Source organism: Rosa chinensis, chromosome 4 (genome assembly GCF_002994745.2).
Source record: "Rosa chinensis cultivar Old Blush chromosome 4, RchiOBHm-V2, whole genome shotgun sequence".
Lineage (NCBI taxonomy): Eukaryota > Viridiplantae > Streptophyta > Magnoliopsida > Rosales > Rosaceae > Rosa > Rosa chinensis.
Genome location: NC_037091.1, coordinates 28,390,305 through 28,413,279, shown reverse-complemented (window position 1 = coordinate 28,413,279; position 22,975 = coordinate 28,390,305). Strand labels below are relative to the sequence as shown.

At 38.4% G+C, this 22,975-nt stretch overlaps 1 protein-coding gene, 1 long non-coding RNA gene and 1 other non-coding gene across 3 annotated transcripts; 2 read left to right on the top strand and 1 right to left on the bottom strand.

Moving 5' to 3' along the window:
- The first annotated feature begins 3,732 nt into the window (after positions 1-3,732).
- Positions 3,733-5,722, top strand: LOC121052914. The gene is made up of 2 exons (XR_005810239.1): positions 3,733-3,914; positions 5,460-5,722. It is a non-coding gene; the product is annotated as an uncharacterized LOC121052914 (long non-coding RNA).
- Positions 5,723-18,180: 12,458 nt separating this feature from the next.
- On the bottom strand, positions 18,181-21,120 carry LOC112200066 (probable fructokinase-4). Its single transcript, XM_024341074.2, has 4 exons — positions 20,616-21,120; positions 19,076-19,408; positions 18,566-18,682; positions 18,181-18,477 (listed from the first exon to the last, which is right to left on the bottom strand). Exons 1-4 carry the CDS (start codon positions 21,006-21,008, stop codon positions 18,349-18,351), a joined length of 972 nt encoding a protein of 323 aa, XP_024196842.1. The 5' UTR covers positions 21,009-21,120; the 3' UTR covers positions 18,181-18,348.
- A 574-nt stretch (positions 21,121-21,694) lies between these two features.
- LOC112201274 lies at positions 21,695-21,801 on the top strand. The gene has a single exon (XR_002936714.1). It is a non-coding gene; the product is annotated as a U6 spliceosomal RNA (small nuclear RNA).
- The last annotated feature ends 1,174 nt before the right edge of the window (positions 21,802-22,975 follow it).

Here is a 22,975-nt window from a genome sequence, read left to right as displayed (position 1 = left end):
GCATGGTGCCGCTTCCCTTAGGGAAGTTTGCTTGTGCAAAGCGTTGACCGCTCCGTTAGGTGCCTTATTCACGGCAGATCAGCCTAATTTCTTTACACAATACCTATCACTATTGTATAAACATATAAGAATTTTCCGATTGATCGATTTTCATTTCAAAATTTTTGGATCGCACATAATCCTTATATGTCTTGTAATGTAGTATAACTAGTTTATTAGGCTTGTTACCCTCCATGAGCAAAATAGGGGACGGAATAGAATTTTTTAAAATGAACCGCTGGATGTTGTTTGCATATGAATATATGTTAGTGGTAGAAATTTCAACAATTTCCGCATTCGGTTGGACCTCGATCTACCCGGTCAACTCAATACCCTAAATAGAACATAAAATAAATATGCTCTTAACCGGTCCTTGGCAATTCACTTTTTTCGATCTTTCAGCTCCCACACTCTCATGGATAGGGGGTCTACTTATGGATGTCAAAATTCCGCAACGTTTGTCCGCGCATGGTGCCGCTCCCCTTAGGGAAGTTTGCTTGTGCAAAGCGTTGACCGCTCCGTTAGGTGCCTTATTCACGGCAGATCAGCCTAATTTCTTTACACAATACCTATCACTATTGTATAAACATATAAGAATTTTCCGATTGATCGATTTTCATTTCAAAATTTTTGGATCGCACATAATCCTTATGTCTTGTAATGTAGTATAACTAGTTTATTAGGCTTGTTACCCTCCATGAGCAAAATAGGGGACGAAATGGAATTTTTTAAAATGAACCGTTGGATGTTGTTTGCATATGAATATATGTTAGTGGTAGAAATTTCAACAATTTCCGCATTCGTTTGGACCTCGATCTACCCGGTCAACTCAATACCCTAAATAGAACATAAAACAAATATGCTCTTAACCGGTCCTTGGCAATTCACTTTTTTCGATCTTTCAGCTCCCACACTCTCATGGCTAGGGGGTCTACTTATGGATGTCAAAATTCCGCAACGTTTGTCCGCGCATGGTGCCGCTCCCCTTAGGGAAGTTTGCTTGTGCAAAGCGTTGACCGCTACATTGGGCTCCTTATTCATGGTAGATTGGCCTAATTTTTTTACACAATACCTATCAATGTTGTATAAACATATGAGAATTTTCAGATTGGTCGATTTCCATTTCAGAATTTTTGGATCACATATAATCCTTATATGCCTATTAATGTAGTATAACTCGTTTTTTTTATTTTTTCTATTTTTTACTTATGTTTCTCTTTTTTCTATAGTATGCAATTTATTTATTTCTTTGTAATTGATTTCATAAGTTTTGTTTTCTTTAATTTCTATTTTCTTTGTTACACAACAATTAATATTGAGAGATTTATATAGATAGTTAATTGAATATAACCACCTTAACTAATATTAATAAATGTTATAAGTTACAAGTGTGTGTGTGTGTATTAAATATGTTCAATAAAAAACAATGAGTCTTTTAATACCAATATATACCATTAAGCCATATTTTGAGAAGAAAAAAATAATGTTTTTTTTTGTTAAACAAAATAAGGCCCTTTTTTTGGCCCATTTCGGCCCTATTTGGCCCTTTTTGAGGGCCGGCCCGACCCTGCCCTTTCGGCCCTAACGGATCGGGCTTTTCGGGCGGGTAAGGGTTAGCATATTTAAGCCCTGGCCCGACCCTACCCGGCCCTAAATTTTGTTGACTTTGACTAGGCCCGGCCCGACCCTACCCTAAGCCCTAAAATTTAGAGTAGGGCCGGCCCTAGCCCGGCCCATGATGACCCCTATTTTGTTGGAGCCTTTTATCGCTGAAATGTTCTTGTGTTCTCTAGAGTTATTTATGTTGTGTTTTAGTTTTCCCAAGGCACTAGCTGTCAATCAGTAGTGACTAGTCCTTTAGCCTTTAGGAGTCCTAAAGAGTCATTAATGCTTGTCTGGTCCTTCTGTAGCTCTATAAAATAGCGTCTTTATCTCCCGAGTGATCTGAGATAAATCTTGGAGTTATTCCAACATCTATTTCTGGTGTGATTCGAGAATTCTTATATCTACAATATCTATCTATTCTTCTTCAGTTCCAGACCTATTAATCCTCCTCTACGCACCTAAATCAACTTTAACGCTTTACCATCACCGGACCTTAACCTGGAATTATTGAAATCCTTGAACCGAACCTGCGTGGCTATACAAGTTTCACCAAGTGCTATAAGGAGTCTTATGGGTGAATTCTTAACTTGACTTTTGAGTTCTTGTAGTCTTGCACTGAGCGATCAGCTCCTGCATCTTTAATTTACATTTTTATCTGTTAGTTACTAATCACCTCAGCTCCTATTTTTCATTCTAGTTTAACCAGTCTTTAGTCTTCATTTATTCACTGAGTTTTATTACTTGGTCAGAAAAATTACATTAGTCAATATATGGCCCAGTGAAATGGCTAGGAAAGTAGGAAGGGATGCCTTCTATATCACTGTCTGGCACAGATTGTCTGGTGCAGTCTTGTTAAATAAATCACATGTTGAATAGTGTCTGGTATAGGGGCAAAAGTTTCCACCAAAATTTCAAAGATAGGTTTCCGCTCATTGTCTGCCAGGTTTTTTATGCCTTGATTGTACATAGTTGGCTTCTACCCATGCATAATTCAGATGGTATCATTAAGATGTTAGTTTTCATTTTTCACAGAGAGATTTGATGTACTGCCACCAAAAAGAACATTTAGAATACAAACTCGGAAAGCATTACTTCAATGCGGACAATTAGTCCAAATAATTGAACTCAGAGAAACCTTGTACCAAAAAATCGTGGTAAAATAGAACATATTGTACAGAAGTTATTGATTACTAAATTTTTGGACAACCACTTGTACCATGCTAGAAACTATGATGATATATGTTGGAAGATTATCATAAGCGTCCTGACTAGCATTTGCTTTTGGTAATGGTTGAATAGTTTCTCGGTGCCTTACGGTCTAAGCATGGGAGGGAGCAAAGAAGAATGGGCGGAGGCATTGTTGGCTCACCTGCAGGAGAAGTGGGAATGAATGCTTGGAGATCTTTGCGGCTGGAGGTTAGTGAATTAAATCCACAGGCCATTGTGTTGTAAATAGGGCTGCCATTTGGTTTGATAATTACCAAACCGACCGAATACCAACCGATGTTTTAGATTTGGTAAACTGACTTTTTGGTAACCGAGACCAATAAAACCGAAATCGAAAATTACCAAAAAAGTTGGTTTGGTTTTGGTAAATACCGAATCTACCGATTATCTAAATATTAGATTTATATATTACAGTTTTCAATACATATACATGTATATATATATATATATATATATATAATATAAAAACTTTCATAATAGTATGAATATTACTACATAAACTACATTAATAGTACATGTATTTTAAGTAACATAGTCAAAAATGGTTAAATAACCTAATTTTATTGAAAATTGCCAAAACTTGATGTCATATATACAAAAGAAAGCTATAATTAGTAGATGAATACAAAGTTTAATTCAAAAACCTAGTTTTATTCATTCTAATTTAGGGCCAATGATAAAAGAGGTCATTTTGAAATGTCTTATTATAATCCAGCCCACACAAATGTCCTCATAATAATTAGGGTCACCTCTTTACAATTTGCCATTAAAAATAACAAAAATTACAACTCATGCCATCGTCTCATCTTCTCTCTCTTCCCCGATCTATTTCAGACTATAATTAATATCCCCCCCCCCCCCCCATCTCTCAACTGACTTCACCGTCATGGCTCCTTCGACACAGCCAACGACGTCCACGACGTCGCCTGGTCTGAATCTCACGACTCCGGCCCTCCTCATCGCCTCCGTTAATTTCTGTCGATAATGTTCTTTCCTTCTTCATCTTCATTCTGAACGTAAAGCCATCGTGCAGCCTCAATCAGGTTGTGATTTCTTGTATCGGAGACCTTTTGATAATCTTTTTGGGTTAATTGGATATGTAATCTTGAGTTAAGTGAAGTGGATATAGTCTATTTCAGCGTTATCCTCAGTTAAGTGAAGTTTATTTGGTTTACTGAAGAATACTATTGCAATGAAATTCCTGTGCTGCATATTCATTATTGTTGAAGTTACATATGCATTGAATGCTAGGTTGCAGTTGATTATGCATCATTGTTATTAATTTAATTCCTTGAGTTGATGATTGTAAGAAGTATGCTCATTTCTAATGATTTGAATTTATGTAAAGTACAGAGCATCCTTCATATCTTCGAAAGACCTTGAATTAGTTGAATGATTGCTAATTCAATTGAATTTTGGTTGAAAGAAACCCTAGATTATCATGATTGATTGCTAGGCGTTTAGTTTTGTATGACTGAGATGAGGAAATTGGCAATAGTATTGTGAATTTGGAGTCTGAATACTATAGTGTTTGATGTGAATGTTAGACAAGGAACCTGCTTCTCATTGCTATATTCAATAACACTAGGTATAATTAGAATTTGCTATCTTGTTGGCTTTTGCATTATACATAGGTTTTATTGTTAGTGAGTAATATGTATAATGATGAAGCTTTAGATTGTATTTTAGTGTAGAGAATCCTTAGATGCTATTGATTTGTTAAAATTGATTTTGAGGCCAACGATAATGATGCAAAACTTGAACAAAAAAGAACAGAGATTTGGGTAGTTGTCTTACTAGCACCCATTATCTTATTGGTGCTTGTTCAATGGTTATAGGATTAATGAAACATTGGATTTAGTGGCAGTTCTTTGCACGCCCAATTTCGTTGAAAGTAGATTATCAACATTTAGGCTATTCTTTATTCTTAGTTTTGTTTCTATGTACCTTTTCTTTTCAAAAGATTTTATGCATTCTCACTAATATCATTCTCTGTCTTGATTACCCATCCACATGTGTACTCGTATTTTGGCATTTATCTTACTATCAGAGGCTTTACCCCACTTCTAATATAATTGGCTGTGCGGTCCTCGTTTGAAGAGGCCTGTAAATATATGAATACATGGATAAAGAGGCTCATAGTTTGTCTTGCTATGCTTGGAAATGAATTTAGTTTATGATTTTTTTATTAGCGTTTTAAAGTTTTCATTTTACTTGTGACATGCTCTTGTTTTGTGGGATACATGCTAATTGTGTCCAATGTTGATCACAAGTCAGTAGCCAAGTCACTGGCAATCACATGTCACTTGCCATGGCACTGTTATATCTATGTCATTGACCATGTCACTGGCCTGGTCATATTTTGGAATTTTCAAGTCATTGGTCAGGTACTGTTAATCTCAAGTCACTGACCAAGTCACTGGTCATGTCACAATCATGAACACATCACTGACCATGTAACTATTAAAGTCACTGATAATCTTCTCATTTTCACAAGAAGAAACCTCATAAGTATACAACATATTAAAATGTCACTTTATTGTTATATTGTTCAAATTCATTGACTTGAATTTTTCTATGACCAACAGATTGGATTGTGGAATTTTAGTGACATACTACATGGAAACTTTCGAAGGATGAGCGGATTTTGAAGAAACTTAGCAAGAAAGATATTTTGCAATATAGAGCTCATATAATCAAGACATTTGCGAAACATAAACACAATTGGATTTTTGCAAGATATTTTGCAATGTAAACTATTACACATGTCACTGGCCAGGTCACTTCTTAGGATGCAAGTCACTGGCCAATTGTAAACTTCAAATTACTAAATCAATTAGCTTTTTGTATCTATTTTTTGTCACTTATGTTTAGTTTTCCTTAATGAAACTTTACTTTAATATATCTTTTACGCACATTCAGGTTTTAGGCATTTTCTGAATTCATCAAGTCAATGTCACTGACCATGTCCAATGTTGATCATAAGTCAATAGACAAGTCACTGGCCAAGTCACTTACTATATCATTGTTAACCCCTGTTGGTATCTATATTTCAAGTTAGTAGCCAAGTTACTGACCATGTCACTAACCAAATCATATGTCACTTGCCAAGTCACTGTCATAGTCAACTCACTGACCAGGTCACATTGCATATCACTGACCATGTCACTGTTATACACATGTCACTAACCAAGTCATTGGCCAGCCCAGGTCCCTAGTGACTGAGGTCATTGACCAAGTCATTGTTTACCTCAAGTAACTGGCTATGTTACTGGCCAAGTTACTAGCCATGTCACAGTTATGATCATGTCACTATTAACCTCAAGTCACTGGCCATGTCACTTACAGTGACATGGCCAATTACATGTTCAATTACTTGGTCAGTTACAGACATTGTAAGTGACATGATCAGTTACATACATTATAAGTTACATGGTCAGTTCTATACATTGTAAGTGACATGGTTAGTTACATGATCATGTTACATGTTTAGTTACATACATTGTAAGTTATATGGTCAGTTACATGGTCAATTACATGGTCAGTTACATGATCATGTTACATGTTCAGTTACATACATTGTAAGTTACATGGTCAGTTACATGTTCACCCCATCATAAAGTATGTATTTGAACTAGCAACATTTCCATTTTAGTAAAGCATACAACCTAAACAGCATCACACGCATTCATTATTTCCATAAAAATGGTTATGTTACTGTCCATGTCTCTGTATCAATTACTGGCCAAGTCATTGGCTAAGTCACTATCAATCTCTGGCCAAGTCACTGGCCAGACCAAGTCGATCTCTAGTTTGTGAGGTGACTACCCAAGTTATTGTTAACCTCAAGTCATTGGCTATGTCATTGGCCAAGTTACTGGCCATGTCAATGTCAATCGTTGTCCAAGTCACTGTTAACCTCAAGTCACAAGCAAAGTCACTGACCTTGTCAATGACAACGTCAGTGACATGATCAGTTACATGTTCAATTACTTGATCAGTTACATACATTGTAAGTGATATGGTCAGTTACATGATCAGTTACTTGGAGACCATTCAAGGCCATTCTCCTTGAACAAACTAAGTGAGTGAAAAACTGCACAAATGGAAATAGGGGAGCCACAAGTGACAGAATAGTAACATAAACTTCAATCTTAGATTAAAAAAGTAGTGTAATCTGATAATGACTATAAAGCAAAATAACGTTTTGCCTCGCCAAGCCACTGGTTACCACAAGTAATTTCTTTAGGAAAACTAAATGTGAAAAAAAAAAAAAAAAAAAAAAAAAGGAAGCTCAAGCCAGAAATTATTCCACTACAGCTCCCCGTCGTTCTTTGAATCTCTCCCCCAAATTTCAACGAGCTCGATGTCGAATATCAGTGTGGCACCACCTGTAATGTTCAAACAACTTTGTCTAAGTTGGGAAAACTAAATATGAAAAACCAAAAAAGGAAGCTCAAGCTAGAATCATTCCACTACAGCTCCCATCAATAATTTTCATCTTAACTAAATATGGTTTTGCATCTTAACTATTTTGATCAATTATTGTCAAATGTTCTCCAACCATTTTATTTCCTTTACACATATACTCATTGCCCAAACAGGAGGTCTATACATAAGAATCTCATAAATGGAAGTAATCTTATTGCCTGGGATTCAACTTGGGCTTCTCGCCCATATGTGCAGTAATTTTCAACTTGCGCTTCTCGCTAATGCACATTCCCACAATTCCTTGGTCCCATCCTGCAAAGAAGGATGTTTTGCACCAAAAATCATGGCATCACATGCTGCATATTGCATCAAACTGGTCCTCATTTTAATTGCATGAAAGTGATATTCAGGAGTTAATCATGTTGAAAGCACTTTATAATAGAATGCCGAGGACACAGAACAAGACCCAAAAGCAAGTTAATCAACAAAAGAAGTCAAAGATATCCAGGATTGTGAAGAAATTCTCATAAAAAAAATATTAAAAAACGTCATAGCTGCAACAATCCAATACCTAAGAAACTTAAAACTCAACCAAGCATATGTCATAAATGTTGCATTGCTTCAAGCAATCCAAAGCCAAAGGTGATCTTTAAAACTAACTTCACTTGACATAGGGAAGGATTCTACTTTATAATGCGGCCGATGGTGAGCCTAGTGAAGTGAAAAATTTTGGTCCCATTTTGTTTTTGCATTCTCGACACAAGAAAGCTAATAGTTACTTTCTAATTGCTAGGAGCCTCTTTTCCACAGGGAACAGATTTTCTTAGAGCTCTATAGCATCGTTTTCTAGAGAAATTTATGTTTGAGAAGGCCTATGAAGCAAATAGTGGATGTAAAAAAAAAAACCGGTGTGTGATCTAGAACTTCAGGTTTTATTGGGACAGTGCCTATAGTAATTAATAACAAACAGGTCCAAATCTAATCGATCACAATTGGAGTAATAATACCGAACATGCTTAAACAAATTACCATATGCAGCAACACCATAACTACAATTCAAAAAAACTCAACCACACAGTAGATCCACACACACCAGAATTGAACCAGCATCTAGTTTTTAGAATATTAATCATTCTCAATTATTATGTCAAATGCAACTGAGAAACAACCCATGCACAAATTAAAAAAACATGGACTATGAATGGCCACGAAGCCATAATCAAAGAACTTGATGCTGAAAGAAAACAAAAATGAACTACTCCATAGTATACTTAAACGCTTCAAATAAGTAATCTTCTACCTAAAATTCGATCTACATGGATCAAATCCATTGTATACACAAATTGAATTACTGAGAAAACAAGTGCAAAAACGAAAGTGCAGAAGCTTCATACTGAATTACCTGTAGCTCATACTGAATTATCAAATCCTTTAAGAAACAGAAGAAGAAAAAGAAGCATAAACAGTCGTTTCATCCAAAACTAAATTCCAAAATTCACGAAGCTATGAACAATTGCCAAATTTCTAATCCGATAAGCTAGTTCTCTACTCTGATGCAGTGAATTACCTCCGAAACCCGAACTGCACTGCTTCTGGAACTGAAATCGCACCGTTTCGGGGCATAGAATAAGTCCGCAAGGTCGACGGCGAGGTTAAGAGGGAGAACGTCGGAGAAGAACTTAGAGAGCGCGGCGGTGATCGACAACTGTTTGATTTGGACTTGGAGGACGAGATCGAGGCGTAGGTTTTGGAGGACATCGGAGGTAGAGAGGTTGTGGTTTAGTGTATTAAGGTTATAAACATGTATTAGGCTTTAAGGGCATAATTGGAATAAAAAAAATTAAAAACTGACATTTTTTAACATCACCTTATTGTTCATAAGGATTAAATTAATATTACTAACAATTCATTATGGACTTTTTTATCAAGTAGGAAACTAAGTGACCTTTTTATCATCTCACACTCTAATATGACATTTTCCATAATTTCCCTTATAATAAAAAACTGAAAATTTTGGTTTTGAAGTTGGTAATACCTATAACCGATTCGAACCGACCAAGTGACAGTCCTAGTTATAAATGACCTCTTCACCCATCACCTCACATCCTTACAATTACAGTTGGTAGAGGAAAATTGATTCAACTCTTAAAAAAAATGCTAGAAAGTGTTAAAGGAAAAACATATTGTGTGCCTTCGTCAAAGTGATTGACGGAGAGGGAATCAAGCAGTTACCGATTAACATCAATCAGCATGGATTACGAACCAATCTGTAGTTAATGTCATCATTGTAATTGTTCTTTCCATTGTAATTCTCTCCCTATATAAAGGAGTTATGAAATGAAATGAGTAAACTAATTCCAATTCCCATTTTACTTTTACACGTTATCAGCACGCTCAGAGCCAATAGCCAAGAAAAAAGTCTAGTTTTCTAGTTTATTTCCGTCGAAAAAAAAAAACCCAAAACCCTAAAGAAGAAAAACTTTTTCTTCTTTTCTGCCGCTTTCAAAAAAAAAAAAAAAAACTTTGCAAAAGCAGATCGACCTCCCAACCAAGAGAAATTGCTCTCTGCATCGCCACTACCTACACAACCCAGCAGCCCCGGCGTCAACACCATCGGCCCCCATCCTCCAAAATCCCCATTTCTCCTCCCCGCCGCGAAGCTCACAGCCGGCCAGACCCAATTCAAACCGGCATCGTCCTTCGTCTGCAACAGCCCAGCAGCCCATACAGACGCTCACCTGTCGTCGAAGGACTCCCACCAATAGCACAGACGCTCACCTGTCATCGCTGCCTCCGCCTTGCAGTCACTGCCTCCAGATTGCAGTCACCGGCCTGTTGCCCAGCAGCCACTTTGCTACCAAGCCCCACGCGCACAGCCCACCTCACCCTCGGCCCTCCCTTCCGCACCTACGCGGCCAGCACCCCGCCTCCACCAGCGCAGCACCCACACGCTGCTCCACCCGCGCTACCCAATCGGATTGCCTGCTGCACAGATCGATCATTCAACCTCCAGCCTCGCACTGCCCATCTGACAGATCGATCATTCAGCCCAGCACCCCCCGCGCATCAGCCCCTGCTATTGACCCCTGCGCAGCAGCCTCCGCGTCAGTCCACCGTGAGCAGCAACTGGTAAGCCGGAGGAAGAAGCGAAAAAAAAAAAAAAAAAAGAAGAGTAGAAGGAAGAAGCGAAAAAAAAAACAGAGAAAAATCAGAAAGAAGAAAGTAGAAGGAGGAAGAAGCGAGGAAAAAAAAAACACAAGTAAGCCGGCCCAAAGAAAAGGTCCGGCCTAGAGGAAAAAGAATTCCAATCTCAAAAAAAAAAAAAAAAAAAAAAAAAAAAAAAAAGCAGGCCCTGCAGGCCTAGAAACGAAAAAAAAAACAGAAAAAAAATAAAAGAAAAAAGAGAAGGCCCAAAGAAAAGACCAGGCCCCGAAAAAAAAATTAATAAAAAAAAAGAGATCAAAGCCCACTGCTGAAAAGGGAGACGAAGCAGCCTAGTGCCATAAGCACAAAAACATCGCTAAGCACGCCTGCATCAACACGCGCGTGCGCTAGGATTGTTTTATTTTTTCGAAACCAAGTATGTTTTCTTTAATTTATTTAATTCCATACTATGGTAGATTTTCATTATTTATTTTCTTGAGCATGCTATATATTTTATTGTTTATGCTTTTATTATAAATTTTTCGAGCATGCTTAGTTAGATTATATTAATTATTTTACGCATGCTTTGTCATTTATGTTTTATATAATTATCTTTAAGCCATGATTATATATTTTATTTTTGAGCATGCCATATATATCTATATATATTGTTATATATTATTTATGAAATTTTGAGCATGTTTTTATTTTATTTACGCTTATATAAATTATGTCTACGCATGCTTTGTATTTTACTATTGTTTACATTTTATTTTACGCATGCTATATTATTGCTATTATTATGTGTAGTATATAATTTGTTGTATATTTGTGAAATTGGAGCATGCCATGTAGTATATTTAAATGTGCTATGATTATTTCTAATGCAACATATCAATACCGTTTGGCCATGATAATGAAAATTCATGCGCATTATACACACACTTACTGTGATAAAGTATTTTCACATAGCATCGAAAAAAAAAATGTGTGACCATTATGAATCTTGGTCTTGAAATCTAATTCATACGTTTGGAAAATAATTTACGTGGATGTCTTTATGACTGCGTAATTTATATCTTCTCTCTTGTTTTATGTAGATGGCTGATCCAACTCGACCTGAGTTTGACATCTTGGACTCAAAAAGACTTGAGTACCATTGTTGGGTTTCCGATATGGAAACTGCCTTTGTGGCAAAAGACTACACTGCCACCATTACTGATCCCAAAGATGATGAACTATCTAATAAGGTGAAAGCAGATGCCTTAATTTTTCTGAGGCGACATATTGATCCTAGCCTACGCTGGGAGTACCTTCAGTTGAAGACACCCAAAGCACTGTGGGATGCCCTTAAAGGTCGTTTTGGGAACATTCACGATACTTTGCTCCATGACTGGCTGTTCAGTGGAATGGAATCCGCTTGCTTGACTATAAAAAGGTCAATGACTTCAACAAGGACATGTTGCGCTTAAAGGCACGTCTCAATTTATGTGGAAGGGAAATCACAGAAGATGATATGATCTACAAGACTCTTACCACCTTTCCTAATTCAGCTTTTATACTAGCGAACCAGTATCAGTTGGATTATGACAACAAAAGAATCACAACCTTCAATAAGTTGATAAGCCTACTGCAAGTGGCTGAGAGACAAAATAAGATTCTCTTGAATAACAATGCTAGGCCCACTGGGACAAAGAAAATTCCCGAGGCTAATTATGGAAAAATGAAAGGTGGAAATAACTCCAATGCAAGGGGGTATAGACGTGCTGATCCCTACCCACGTGGCAACAATGCACCATGTGGAAAAGGACATGGGGATCATGGAAACAAGATGCCAAAGGAAAGAGTTGACAATGAACCATGCTATAGGTGTGGATTCATTGGGCATTGGTACAAGAACTGCCAAGCAAACAACAGAGTAGCAGCCAATTACAAGAGGTATAGAGAGTCTAAAGAACAAGTGGCTCACTATATGGCAGAAGGAGGTCATGACCTAGACGTCAACCTTACAGTTGCAGACTCCAATGGCAAAGAGGAACTTGCTAAGTCAATGGATGCTCTCAATCTTGACTGATCTGCTTTATTCATTTTATTTTCCAAAGACAGTTGTGAAGGCATAATGCCTCATTTTTAATTAGACTATTGTTTGGTCTTAAAGTTTATTTTCAATCATGGATTGATGAATAAGATTTCTGAACAAGACCTTGATTTGATTATCGTTGGCTTATTAATAAATTTTGAATTTTATTCTGAAGCACTGAATTTATTCAAATTTATTTACTATACACATATTTACATGGTTCGACATAGCACTATAAAGATGTAAAGCAATACATCTAGAGAAAAATTATTAGAATGAAAAGAATATCATTCTACGCAAATAGAAATACTCTAAAGAATATGAGTTATATTTTCTAAATACCTCCCATTTATTTATAGGAATAAATGGAGGAGAACTTGAGTGCTTAGATGATAGTGGGACTACCCGCACAATATTAAGAAATAGGTAATTATTCATTGAACTAATAGCCTATAATTCCTCTGTGACTACGATGATTGGATTATCACAACTAATAAAATGGCGAGGAACTGCCAAATTTTTGCTGCCTAATGGCGCAACATTTCAAGTCACAGACGCTCTATATGCACCAAGAGCTAATCGAACCTTGTTAATGTTTCAAAGCAATTTGTGCCAACGGTTATCATGTAAAAACACACTGTGAGAATGGAACTGAATACCTTGATATTACATCTAATGACTGTGGAAGGAAACACATCTTAGAGAAACTTATGAGTCAATTTAGTGGACTGTACCTCACTACGATTCGGATCATTGAATCCTATACTGTCACCAACAATGAAATGTGGGACACTGACTCATACAAGCTTTTGCACGACCGCCTATGGCACCGAGGTCGTGACATGATGATCCGTATTTTTCAAGAACTCACACGGACATCCCTTCTTTCGAGTGAAAAATGGGAGAAAAATCCGCCACACTGCAAGGTGTCGGTTCTAGGATTGCTTAAATGCAGTCATTGCTTTTCTGAAGTACCAGAAGCACTACCTCCCTCCCATTATGCCTCATTGACTATTTCAAAGGTACATCACTCGTTTTGCAAAGCCTTCTCTTTAGCAAAAACAGGATTGAGACCTTCCTATGCTAAAGATACAAAACAAAACATTCCATTCTTACAAAGGATACAAAGAAATGTCTGTGGACCTATCCATCCAGAATGCAGACCATTCAAGTACTTTATGGTTCTGGTGGATGCTTCGACAATCTGGTCACATGTTGTTTTATTGTCCACAAGAAATGCTGCAATACTCTTAGCACAGATTATAAGTTTAAGGGCTCACCACCCTGATCACCCTATCAAGTCTATAAGGCTTGATAATGCTGGAGAGTTTACATCAAAAGCATTTGATGATTATTGCATATCTATTTGGATCGATGTAGAGCATCCTGTACCCCATGTGCATACACAAAATGGTCTCGCAGAAGCCACCATCAAAAGGCTACAGATGGTGGCTAGGGCATTGGTTATGCGCACCAACCTGCCTATATCTGCATGGGGTTATGCAATATTGCACGCAGCTTTACTTATTCGTTTAAGACCCACAGCTAGCCAACCATTTTCTGCATACCAGTTGGTAACTGGATATGAGCCTGACACTTCACACTTACGCATATTTGGTTGAGCAGTATATGTGCCTATTGCGCCCCCACAGCGCACCAAAATGGGTCCTTAGAGACGATTAAGTATTTATGTTGGATACGAATCCCCAACAATTATCCACTATTTGGAACCCTTGACAGGCAATCTCTCTACCGCTAGATTTGCGGATTGTCACTTTGATGAGACAGTCTTCCCGTCGTTAGGGGGAGATAGTAAAAAGGATTTTCCAAGGGAACGACAGAAATTGTCGTAGTTTGTCCCCACTCTGTCTCATCTTGATCACCGTACTTCATAAAGTGAAAGTGAAGTGAAAAGAAGAATCGATCTTCAGAACGTAGCAGATTCGATGCCTGATGCGTTTACTGATATCGTAAAAGTGACGAGATCACATATACCAACTGCAAATGTGCCTGCAAGGTTAGAAGTCCCCAACAAGGGGCACGGTGCCGCAGATAGAGGCACTGCAACCGCACTTAGTGGAGGTGTGGTTGAGGCCGTGGCTCCCCAAGGAAGAGGGGGAGGTCACTTGGTTCGATTGACACTCACCCAAGGAAGAAGAGGATGGGTAAGGCACAAACCAATCATCAATGTATAGAATCCCTCTCATGAGATTGTCTCTGATTATAGTTATGTCCATGAATCAATACTGGAGGACGCTCCGATGTTTGAAATGATTCCAGAGAACAAAGAAATCTCAAAGGATTACGAGAGTACGTATGAGTTGATAGAAAGATCTTCCATACACATTGATGATATATACTGTTGCTCAAGGAATCATAGAGCACGATGATATCGAACCACGCTATGTTGAAAAATGTCAACAAAGAGCAGATTGGCCTAAATGGAAAGAATCAATCCAGGTAGAATTAGATTCTCTGACAAAGAGACAGGTATTTGGTCAAGTAGTGCTAACCCCACCAAGTGTAAAGCCTGTAGGACATAAATTAGTCTTTGTCAGAAAGAGTAATGAGAAGAATGAAGTCCTGAGGTACAAGGCTCGCCTTGTGGCGCAAGGTTTCTCACAACGCCCTGGAATTGACTACGAGGAGACATACTCTCCCGTAATGGACGTTATAACGTTCCGCTACTTAGTTAGCTTAGTAATTTCCGAACGACTGGAAATGCAGCTCATGGATGTGGTTACTACATATCTCTATGGGGATCTAGATTCAGAGATATATATGAAAAGTGCCTAATGGCCTTACATTACCCAAGTCAAGTGACTCTAAACCACAGAGTGCGTTTGCAATTAAGTTGAAACGCTCACTTTACGGATTGAAACAATCCAGACGGATGTGGTATACCCGTCTAAGTGACTACTTGATTGGGAAGGGATATAAGAACGATGAATTATGCCCCTGTGTATTCATAAAGAAAACAAGTTCCGGATTTGCAAATTGTAGTAGTATATGTCATAACTGGTACTCTTGATGAAATAAGAGAAACCGCGAGCTACTTGAAATCCGAATTTGAGATGAAGGATCTTGGGAAAACTCGATTCTATCTAGCTCTTGAACTAGAACACCGAGTTTGTGGAATATTAATCCACCAGTCTGCATATGTCCAAAAGTCAGGCGATATAACATGGACAAAGCACATCCTGCTAGCACTCCCATGATCGGTCGAAGTTTAGATGCAAGGAAAGATCCATTTCGTCCAAAGGAAGATGACGAACAAGTGTTGGGAGCTGAAATTCCCTACCTAAGTGCAATAGGTGCATTATTGTACTTAGTCCAATTTACTCGACCAAACATTGCATTCTCAGTGAACTTGTTAGCTAGATTTAGCTCAGCGCCAACGCAGTGTCACTGGAATGGTATCAAGAACATTTTTGATACCTAAAAGAAACCATTGACTTGGGACTGTTCTTTCCCTACAGAGAGACAAGAGGGACCGCAGATGGAACTGCAATCCCTAAAGGAAATGTGATGGCGAAAACGCCACTCACTACACTAAAACGCCAAATGACGTTTTGGTCGGTTTTGCCGATGCTAGATACATATCTGACCTACATATCGTTCCCAAACTGGTTATGTATTTACCAATGGGAACACAACGATATCTTGGAGATCAACCAAGCAAACCTTTGTGGCTACCTCCTTGAACCACTCAGAGATCATTGTTCTACATGAGGCGGTTCTTGAGTGTGTATGGTTAAGAACTATCATTGCACATATTCGAGGGACTAGTGGTTTGAGTTCTACCACTGAAGAGCCTACTTGCATTTACGAACACAATGCAGCTTGCATCGAACAGATGAAGCTAGGTTATATTAAGGGTGATAACATAAAACACGTATCGCCAAAATCATCCTACAATCAGCAACAACAGACTCTCCTCAAGATTCAAATGAATCAAGTAAGGTCTGAGGAGAATGTAGCAGATTTGTTCACCAAATCATTGTCTAAGGACACATTTGAGAAACGTGTGAAAAGCATAGGAATGCGAAGACTTTCCAAGCTCCCTAGATTAATGTAAGTATCAGGGGGAGGTGTAGACGTCAGGGGGAGTCTAACACACACATGTCATACTCAAATGTAAAAGGTGCGTTGTGCTCTTTTCCTTCGACCAAGGTGTATTTTTGTCCCACAGGGTTTTTATTGTTACTTGGCAAGGTTTTTAGTGAGGCAACAACTCATGCACCATTTCATCTTTGACTTGGCACAAGGGGGAGTGTTAAAGGAAAAACATATTGTGTGCCTTCGTCAAAGTGATTGACGGAGAGGGAATCAAGCAGTTACCAATTAACATCAATCAGCATGGATTACGAACCAATCAGTAGTTAATGTCATCATTGTAATTGTTCTTTCCATTGTAATTGTTCTTTCCATTGTAATTCTCTCCCTATATAAAGGAGTTATGAAATGAAATGAGTAGACTAATTCCAATTCTCATTTTACTTTTACAGAAAGGAGTTTGATGAAGAATATTATCTTACACAATGAAATAATATATTAAATCAAGGACATTTGAATACTGGAATCCTTTGAAGTCGAGTTAAACTAGTAATGGAAATTTGTCATGCAAGATCCATTGCTTGCTGTATTTATGCTTCAGAATGAGACTGGACTAACATGTGGAATGGAGACTAGCACAGCATCGTTGCATATCTGCTCGATCTATTAGATTTAGCCGAGGCTTTGACACAGTCATTGAAATAGTTCTGATTCTAGTGTAATTCGACTAGTAGGAACCCTGGATTGAAGCAAAACTTTTCTACTTTATCTTTGCTACTCCATTACCATCTATACAATTTTGAAGCAAGGGTCCTTTTGTTGTTTTTCATCATTAATAAGTCGAAGATGCGGCTATCTGCAACCTCACCTTGGACGCATTTTACTCCCCATTCCGTAGAACTTGAACTCTTCCAAACTGTGATTCAATGCATTTCTTTTTTCTCCACACTGACACTGCACAGATAAATTCTTTACTATAATAATTTCCTACGAGGGCAGAAGGAGAAGGGGGCCTCCAGACTATTTACATTCAATTCAATGTCACCATTTGCACATTCACATTCACTAAAGCTTGCTAGCTAATTTGAAAGGTTTATTAATTGTTACCGCACACAGATCTTGTAAGTTTATAACAAGAAAATGGCTTCCATGATCTACATACCAACAGAACTTCAAAGAGAGAGGTCCTTTTCTAGAAATTGATTCATTCCTCCAAGCATGTAGGTTTGACCTGTCAGTTTGGGAGGCGCATGAGTTTGGGCTATGGGGGTGGATGCGGGATACAGAGAGGAGAAGTCTGCAGAAAAATAATCATAGTGGTGTAGTGAGAGTGTTTTGAGGTTGCAGTGGACTAAGGATCCAAGAGTACATATGGCTTAGGGGAACAACTCTTTAGACCTTCTCTGGTTGAATTTTGAACTGGAAAACTTTCTTCCTCGTTACTACATTTTGTCGAGAAATTTTTCCATCTATTGGGTCCATATAAATTGATAGCAGACCTAAAGTCTCCAACTTAAACGACCTATTTGCAACATTACACTGGCGTACTCAATCGGCCAAACAGAACTCTAATTACTTTAAGCTATAAAAACAAAATGTAATAGCAGCCAAAAAGTAAATATTTTATTCAGTGATGCTTGAGGGGTAAGTTTACCGTTAATACACGCAAGAAGAGAAGAATTACTGAGGGAAAAACACTCTCCAATCAAAAGCAAAGAAGCTTAGAACAAAAGCCCTAGAAAGATGGATGAAAAACAAAAATGGATCTATGCCCCTTTGATTAGGGCGAGGGCTTCAGACCCAGTGGGGAGTGCAGGAATTGCTCCCTTCTTAGTAGTTGTAATTGCTCCACATGCATTTGCAAATTTGAGTACTTCCCTCAATCTTGGCTCATCCTGCAATCAAATACAAAACAACATTCATCCTGTAAATATATTATGAACTAGGTGATATCTCCATCTATCTAGCTACCACTTAACTTACCTCAAGAATGGATTGGTCATCAACAATCTTTGTGAGAAGAGCACCCACAAATGCATCACCAGCACCAGTAGTATCAACCGCAGTTACATGGAAAGCTTCCACAGATCCACGGAAATTCTATGTTTGATTATCAGCAAAAGAAATGAATCAGAACAATGCTTCTCTACTCTCTTGAGAACAATATAACTTCATCAAATGAAAGTGAAAAATATGATGCTAAATTTACTCCCCCTTTTTTTAAAGAATTATTGTTCTAGAAAACTAATTTTAATTGTGAAAGTACTTTTGGCACAGCAAACCGCGCCCTTTTTTTTTGGCTTTTGTAATCAATAACTATTAAGATTGGGGCCCTATCCAACCTCCTTTGCCCGCAACTGCAAGCAAAAGAAAATTATGACAAAGAACCACCTACCCTCCTAAATCCTAATGCGCAAATGCGCAATGAATGCAAGCAAGCAACTGAAAGTCAGATTTACTCAAAAGCACAACTGTATGCATAGTACTGCTGACCTTAGTGTAGTATTTGCAACCATTCTCACCAAGAGTGACAAGGAGGAGCTTCAAGTTAGAGTGCCATAGAGTCAGTGCATTTTCATCATCAATACTGTCATTTCCTGTGAGGAACTCGAGCTCCACATCGCTGACCTTGATCACTTCAGCCTTTTCCCATATACTCAATATCTGCTCGCGTGCCTCCTTAGGTGAGGGCCACAGTGGTAGCCGGAGGTTCGGGTCATAAGAGAGCAAGGCACCGGCATCTTTGGCAACCTCCATTGCCTTTAGATGTGCCGACCTGCATGGCTCCACGATCAAGCTTATTGATCCATAGTGGAACACTTTGGCCTGTAAGATAATACACAAACGACATATATCAAACAACAATGAAAAAATCAACTCTTTGAAGAACAGGTGAACAACCCTAACAATTTTTCTTTTAAATTTAATTTATTTAATTCTTGTATACGGATTAAACTGTATTGGCCCACGGCATGTGGTTGCTAGGCTGGAGATGAGGAGTACACTGTCCTATCAAGTTGGCATTAAAATAACCGTGCATATGACCCATCATGTGAATCACAAAGTAGAGAGAGACTTATTGCGTGGGGCATCCGCACCACGTGGATATAGACCAATCAAACCCAGCAAGGCGGTTTTTTAAGTATTGCACTTTAAAAAAGCAGGGGCAGTTTCGGAACAAGGAAAAAAAATCTGATGTGTGATTGGCTTGTCCTATATCCACGTGGTGGGGAAGCCCCACCTAAGAATTTCTCCACAAAATTTCTCCACAAAGTAATGTTATTTACAAAAAGAACGAAGAAAAACCGTTCGATTGGACGTCCAAGCACAAAGCAGCTTGTATAGAAAAAGTCCAAGCACTGATGAGGTCACTTACTGGCTAATACATGCTCTGTAATCTAGTCATCTGAATGTAATTTAACAAGTAAAAAATAAATAAATAAATAAACGTCGTCATGTTTTTGGTGGTGGTCTGAAAGTAATGGTGGCGTGATATATGGTGTAAGCAGAGGCAAACATTAGTCAAATTAAAACCCACCATCTGAACCAAACACACAAGACACAAACAAATAGATCCCCCACTCCCCTCCCAAATCCACAGTAAAAGAAAAACAAACAAACAAAAACAATCTTAATCTTCATGATGTTTTGTTTTGAAATGAAATAAACATTAGATCCACAAGCGGCGGGACCCACCGCCAAGCAGCACCCTACAATCATGTGAACTTTTTTTTTTTTTTTTTGCAACATAATCATCATCATGAAAGTAGGAACCAACCAAAAATGAAAAAGAAGACAAAGCACCATACACTGATCCATCCGTCATCATGATATATATATATATATATATATAAAATAAAATAAAAAAAGAGAAAAATAAAACAACGAGAAAAAATGAAGCAAGATCCCACGTGGGTGTATATTCACCGATTCAGATCTAGTATCGGGACCTACGACTGACGTGTCGGTAAAGTCAGCAAACGACCAACCAATTCTGTTCATATTCAAAGAGGGATAAAAAGACTAGACTTACCGATCTGATGAGCTCGCAATTGAGCTCTTCGGGCTTGAGCAGCATATCGGCGCTGGGGTTCCGGTAGAACATGAACTCACGCTCTCCGTCGGCGCGTAGGGTCACGAAGGCCAGAGCGGTGCGCGCGCCCTGGTCGAACAGGATGCCGTCTCCCGTCACGCCGTTCTCCTTCAAGATTCCGGCAAGCATGTGGCCGAACTCGTCGTCGCCGAGTTTGCCGACGAAGGAGGCGTGGCCGCCGAGCCGAGCCACGGCGATGGCGACGTTGGCGGGGGCGCCACCGGGGGCTTTCAAGAACCCCGGGGCTTCGGCCAGCGAAACGCCCGAAGCGGTGGGCACGAAGTCGATCAGCATCTCCCCGAAACTCACGATCAGACCCTTGTCGTTAGCCATCAAGACTTGATTTCTGAGAGAGAGAGAGAGAGAGAGAGAGAGATAGGAGGGTTTTGGTGGGTACGGCAAGATAGAGGAGGGATCTGATCGCCAAGCATGCAGTGTATTTATAGGACAAGAGTGAGAGACTAGGAAGGGGTAGAATACTCCTCACTTTTTCTAATCAATACTAATATAATCTTCTATTTATGTCACTATTCACGCACTCAAAATGTAATTATCTTTTTTACTTTTTTTACACGACCCAGAATATTTCCTTTTGACTTACTATTGAATGAGGTTGAAACTTAACTCCAATTATAGAGGATCAAAGACAGAGACTTTTTTTTTTTTTTTGAACAATAAAGAGAGAAATTGTTTAAAACCAAATTACTCTACCTACCTTTTCCAACGTCTCGTCTTCATCTGTGGGCTCTATCTACTCACCCCAATGAGGAAAAACAATAGTAATTACTTTACTAAATGGATATTGTTATTATTAGGTTTTAATTAATTACCTTTGTTATTAAGATTTTTATGATTAATTAATAGATTTTCTTTTTCTCTTTTGGCAAATGAATGCCACAAGTTTATCTACATCTACTTCTACCCTGTCGTGGCTCATGCAGAAAAGGGTTTTATTGGCATATGGATGATGACTCACAACTTTCAAGTATTATCCAATTCTTGTTGTACAATATATTTTGGTTCTGTCCTTTCGGAACATCCAATAAAATTGGAACGATTCAGAGAAAATTAGCATGATATATACGCCAAAATGACACATATAAATTAAGAAAGTCTAAATTCAAATATATATATATATTTTTTGATTCCAGCTATAATCAATTTATCAATTAAAAGCACACATGACTAGTAGAGACTTACTATTGAGCCAGTGGAGGTCCTTCGTTTATAATCTGGTCCTATTTCTTCAATGCCGAAAAATTGAGTATTTACCAATCCTCATGATCACAAATAGAGAGGACATTCTTAAAATTCTATACAGATGACTAAGTACCCATGAAAACTTTAAGATCGATCTTCTTCCTTACTAAAAGTAAAGAGAAAAATTCAGTCATCGTCCCCAAACTATGCTGCCAAGGCCAATTTGATACCTGAACTCTAAAAAGTATCAATGTGATACCCAAAAACCTATTTTGACATCAACGTGATACTTCCGTCCAAAATCTCAAACGGTTCCGTCTGTTTGCTGACGTGGCAAACATGTGGGCCCTCAAAAAAAGTGAAATGACCAATTTACCCATTTTTTTTGTTAATTCATTTTTTTTCTTTTCATTTCTTTTTCTTCTTTTTTTTTCTTCTTATTGTTCTTCTGGGATTTTCTAGCTTCTGCTTCTTCTTCAACCTCAGTCCTCTTCTTCTTCTCTCTCCTCCTTCGCCCAAACCATCACCAACGCTGCCACCATCCTCTCCAATTCCTGCTACAAATCCATGTTCTTCGCACTCAACTGCCGGCGGACACACCCAAAACGAAAGTTGGGTGACATGATTAAAAAAAAAAAATCAAATCTTTCTGCACCCAGAAAACTGCTCTGGCTTCTCCGCCAAAACCTATCTCCTTCTTCTCCGCTCAGCAGCTTTCCTCCTCCGCCGCCACAGCCTCAACGTCCTCCTCCTCCACTGCCGTCGTCATGTCAGTAACAACAGATACCAGAAACTCCGATCAAAATCACAATCACAAGGCCAAAGCAACATATAACTACAAATTCATGTATACCAAAACTAAAAACAAACCCAGCATAAACCAAAAAAGGAAAACCAACCCAGATAGCAATTGAGCACAATTAGACCAAGAAAAAGACTTGGCAGCTGGTACTTGGTACCTTTGGCTTCTCCCACACTGTTAATTGCTCGATTTGAGTGAAGAGTTGAAGCTGAAGAGCGAGCTCCACTGCCTCAACAACAATGGCGAAAATCACAGAACCTCTCATCCCTACAAATCAAACACCTCAAGCAGAAGCAGA